The 5251-nt window shown below is 42.5% G+C and overlaps 1 protein-coding gene across 1 annotated transcript; it reads left to right on the forward strand.

Annotated features, from left to right (window-relative positions):
* The first annotated feature begins 2979 nt into the window (after window positions 1-2979).
* On the forward strand, window positions 2980-3927 carry LOC121456893 (olfactory receptor 2V2-like). The gene has a single exon (XM_041665419.1). It carries the CDS (start codon window positions 2980-2982, stop codon window positions 3925-3927), a length of 948 nt encoding a protein of 315 aa, XP_041521353.1.
* The last annotated feature ends 1324 nt before the right edge of the window (window positions 3928-5251 follow it).

The raw sequence follows: 5251 nt of genomic DNA on the forward strand, positions 1-5251 counted from the left end.
AGGGGGGAGATGGCATTTTCCAGCATATAGGAATAGAGTAAAAGCTTAATGGGTTCTGTTCATAATGCCAGAAAGAAATGCAATTGTATTTATTTTTCATTTCAAATGCAAATATCAGTCTGGGATGAGACTCAAGAGACATGTTTGAGATTCAGTGATCTGTGGGTCATCTGGAGAGGTAACCAGAAGGACAGGCATTCGTACTTTCTTATTCCTATATCTCAAACTCATTGTCATCATTATGAGGATTTTTCCCGAGTCTGGAAGAGTCAAACATGCACATTTAATGTTCAGCTATACTTAGAAATCTATCCCAGTGAAGTAACAAGAAGACTTACTTATCACAAACTTTATTATGTTCACCTCTTATGAACATTTTGTCTCACAGGAAACCAATTCTGCTCTTAAAGATTAATAAGAGTATTTACAAATGTTAGGAGTTCATTATTTGTACCAGAAGACTTTCAAATGTGCCAAAAATAAGAGAAAGACAGTTGGGTTTTCTAATTGATAACTTCTCCCAGAGAGGTTAACTTGTTCTCTCAGAATATGTTTTCCCAGTCATAACCTGATGCGATGTAAAGGGTCTGTACCATAGAGTCAAAGGCCCTGGGTCCACATTTCCTCATGAAGGCAATAGAGGCATCTTTTCAGAGCATGTGTCCTCATCTATTTGAACTCTGAATCACTGCAACGTCAAGTGGAATGATGGACATGACAATATTGAAAGCAACAGCTGATGGCAACATTTAGCAACTACAGCCTGTCACTAGGACAGATCATTGCTTCTTCTCTGAAAAATGAAGGCACATTCATGTTCTCAAAATAGTTGAGTCTTAGCTCTATATCAGTGAGAATCTCTATCTATCCTGAGTGACAAGATTCTTGGCTCAAGCTTATTGGAACTCACCTTAGTATACCAACAACAAGGATCTGAAACTGTCTCTTGAGACCCAGTGGTAGGCTATGGTTCCTATTGATCTTCTGTTCACTAGTGTCCATGGCCTCGTGTGGTCCCTTACCAAAGTGCTAGTTGGATTTTGCGCTTTGGATCTCGTGGTTCAGAAGCAGCAGAATTAATTGGGTGCCACTTCTCACTTTAGGTCACAGGAAACTTCAACTTCCAGCAAGGGTACTCTGGCTCTCAGCTTTGGGATATTTTATCTTTGACAATGTTAGCTTCCAGGCTATGAGGTGCCCTGTGAGGAGGGAACAAAAGCTGCCAACAGTTGCATGAGCGATCTTGGAGTAGAGTCTATTCTGGTCATGCCTTGGCGGAGGATATCTGGCCAACAGTCTGACAATAACCACATGATGGCCTCTGCACTATAAAGGTCACTCAGCTAAGCTGTACCAAGGCCACTGGTCCACAGAAACTGTGATATAACTAGTGTTTCTTAGTGTGTTTTATTTAAGTTGTTAAATCTTGGATCTCTGTGTTCTTCACTGTTGGACAGCTAATACAAAATTAAAAGGGAAGGGGGGTGAAAAAAATTAAAAGGGAAATATTGCATGACCTTGTTTTAGGCAGAACCACAAATGTGCCTGAAAATTCCTTGTAGTGCATCAGCCCTATGTTCCCACCAACAGAGAGACAGGCTGGAGAATTAAGAGTGTGAAACCAGCCTGAGCTATATGGTGAGGCACTACCTGAAAAAATGAGTAAATAATAATAATAAAGCAATAAGAAAAAGGGAAACTAATACCAAGTAGTGGCATTCAGGATAAGTATATAAGAGCAATTGGAAGCATAGCTACGAACTGATCAGGAAAAAGGTTCTCATTTCTTTTTACAGTGCAAATTGTGAGTCAAAGTAAATATTTTTTAAACCACAAAAATAAAACAAAAATTCTTGGAAATGCCACTGAGGGGAGGACAATGTTGAAATCATCAGAATATGAAGCTAATGTTAAAAGTTGCAGTCATGAGCTCCCAAGGTCCAAATGAGGAGCAGAAGGAGGGAGAACATGAGTAAGGAAGTCAGGACCACGAGGGGTGCACCCACCCACTGAGACAGTGGGGCTGATCTATTGGGAGCTCACCAAGGCCAGCTGGACTGGGACTGAAAAAGCATGGGATAAAACTGGACTCTCTGAACATGGCAGACCATGAGGGCTGATGAGAAGCCAAGGACAATGGCACTGGGTTTTGATCCTACTGCATGAACTGGCTTTGTGGGAGCCTAGACTGTTTGGATGTTCACCTTCCTAGACCTGGATGGAGGGGGGAGGACCTTGGACTTCCCACAGGGCAGGGAACCCTGACTGCTTTTAGGACTGGAGAGGGAGGGGAAAGGAGTGGGGGAGGGGAACAGGAGTGGAGGGAGGGGGAGGAAAATGGGAGGCGGAGAGGAGGCGAAAATTTTTTCAATAATAATAATAAAAAACGTTGCAGTCATGATCTGCCACTTAATTGTTTGTAATTATTTATTGTTTTGTTGTTGTTGATGGCTTTTTAAAGAAGTGTGTAATCATTACAGAACCCAGAGTGGCCTTGAACTCATGATCCTCCTGTCACAACCTCATGAATTGCTGAGATGATAGATCTACATCAATACACCCAGAAAATTTGTTCTTTTGTTTCCCCTGAGGTTCAGTATTCATAAATATCATCAATATTGCTTTTTAAAAAAGGCATAATTTCATTCTATTTGTGTTTGTTCATATGAAATTAGATAATGTCACTGACTCTCTTATAAGAGCTTCTCCAGTTTGAGAGTGTAAAATGCTTACCTAGCGTGCTTGAGACCCCTGGTAAAATGTTTAGTACAGAGATAAAGAAGGAGGGAGAGAAAGTGTTCTCTCTCTCTCTCTCTCTCTCTCTCTCTCTCTCTCTCTCTCTGTGTGTGTGTGTGTGTGTGTGTGTGTGTGTGTGTGTGTGTAAGTCAGAGAGAAAAACATCAGAGGTTGGAAGGGACAGCGGTGTCAATAAATATCTCTTTGTTCATGTTTTCAGATGGTCCAGTATAACAAGTGAGCATGGTGATGTGGCTGAACCAGTCATTCACAGATGACTTTATCCTCTTGGGCATCTTCTCCCACAGTCCAACTGATCTTCTTCTTTTCTCTGTGGTCATGCTGGTCTTCACAGTGGCGCTCTGTGGGAACGTTCTCCTCATCCTCCTCATCTACACTGACTCCCGACTTCATACTCCCATGTACTTCTTCCTCAGTCAGCTCTCCCTCATGGACCTCATGTTGGTCTGCACCAATGTACCAAAGATGGCTGCCAACTTCCTGTCTGGTAGGAAGTCCATCTCCTTTGTGGGTTGTATCATACAAATTGGACTTTTTGTCTCTCTTGTGGGGTCTGAAGGGCTCTTGTTGGGACTCATGGCTTATGATCGCTATGTGGCCATTAGCCACCCACTTCACTACCCTGTCCTCATGAATCAGAAGGTCTGTCTTCAGATTGTTGGGAGCTCTTGGGCCTTTGGTGTAGTAGATGGCCTGGTGCAGATGGTGGTGGTAATGACCTTCCCCTATTGCAACTTAAGGGAGGTGGACCACTTCTTCTGTGAGATGCTTTCCTTGTTGAAGCTGGCCTGTGCGGACACGTCCCTATTTGAGAAGGTAGGATTTGCTTGCTGCATCTTCATGCTGCTCTTTCCTTTCTCCATCATTGTAGCCTCCTATGCTCGCATCCTAGGAACCGTGCTCCGTATGGCGTCGGTTCAGTCCCGAAGAAAGGCTCTAGCCACCTGTTCCTCCCATCTGACAGCTGTCTCCTTCTTCTACGGGGCAGCCATGTTCATCTACCTAAGGCCAAGGCGTTACCGGACCCCAAGCCAGGACAAGGAGGTTTCTATCTTCTATACAGTCCTTACGCCTATGCTCAACCCCCTCATTTACAGCTTGAGGAATCGGGATGTGTTGGGAGCACTGCAGAAAGGGCTGGACTACTGCTGGACTGGCAGCCAGCACTGAGCTCTGGAGCTGGGCTCTGTCACTTTATGGCTGTGTGGTGACCAGTAAACAATCCCCTCTCTGTGAGATTTAGTTTAATCACTAATAATGAGGTGCATGACAACTGCTATCTTGGAAAGGACTTTATAAACCCTAAACCAGTACTGACTAACTGTGTGATAAGTGGGGTTTCCCCTCCTTCTTTTGCAGAATTGTTTCTAAATATATGATAGAGAATGGAAGGCTTTGTTAACTCAAGCACTCAGTACAAGAACATTGAGATTGTATCACTTACCTCTTAACGTTAGAATGTTCCCCTTCCCAGAAGACATAACCCTTCTTGCTAAAGTTCACTATTCGTTCAGAGTTTATGTTCCAGGCACTGGACCACATGTGATCATTTTTCTCTAATTATGAACTGTGACGTGTACTTTATTTGTTTATGAAGCTATCACTGGTCTGTTATTTATATAATAGAGCCTTCCATGAGTGGCGTAAATGAAAAATCTAGATGGCAGAAAAAAAACCTCTGGAGTTCTTCTTAGAGATGCCTCGTCTTTATACTGTGAAACCTTAGGAAGACTGCTTCAAGGAATAAAAATGGAACGTTTTGCTACTCAGGAGCAACAGGGTAAAGGCAGGTTTATTTTCATATTATTTATGTGGGACAGAGAAGGTATATATGGGAGTAATGGATGCAAACAGTCCTATAGAAAAATGCCACCATCTAGCATTTTTGCTTTTATTTGCTCTTGCCTTCTTTCCTTCGCTTGAGGTTGAATCTCAGTATGATGCTCAAGGTGACCTTAACTGTCTGGGTGCTAGAGGACTCCTGTCCCATCCTTTTGACTGTTTAGAATAGCATGTTTCCCCGCCAATAACACATAGCAAAATTTGAACTTTTCTTCGATGTCATTTACTTTTCAATTATAAAATAATTGAAATAAAATAAAATTATAAAATAGGACTCACATCCACCTTGCTGAGCTGGGCATCAGTTGTTAGTCCACATTTGCAATAAAATAATCTTTTCCTGGAAATCCAGTTATCTTATTGAAAGCAGAGAGCTAAGTGGGGGGTTCGAATTGAGTTCTGGAAGTTCTACTAAGTCACAAGAAAATGCTTGCTCAGTCTCAGGCTTTGGTTATGTATTAATAAGTACAATTTTAATGGAGGGGGTTGGCTGAGGTGTAGCTCTTTGGTAGCATGTCTGCTTAGCATTTATGGGGTGCTGAACTCAATCCTAACATTGGTGAGGGGGCAGAGATAGAGACAAAGAGAGGGAGAAAGAGAGCGGCAGAGAGAGACACAGAGAGTTGCCATGGGGACTTGATACTAGACAGCC

This window comes from Microtus oregoni, unplaced genomic scaffold (genome assembly GCF_018167655.1).
Source record: "Microtus oregoni isolate MIOR12 unplaced genomic scaffold, Mior012 000015F_ref0000493, whole genome shotgun sequence".
NCBI classification, from domain to species: Eukaryota; Metazoa; Chordata; class Mammalia; order Rodentia; family Cricetidae; genus Microtus; species Microtus oregoni.

What these genes read in the sequence shown, in the direction of transcription:
- LOC121456893 (XM_041665419.1), top strand. Translation starts at nt 2,980, where the DNA reads ATGGTGATGTGGCTGAACCAGTCATTCACAGATGACTTTATCCTCTTG.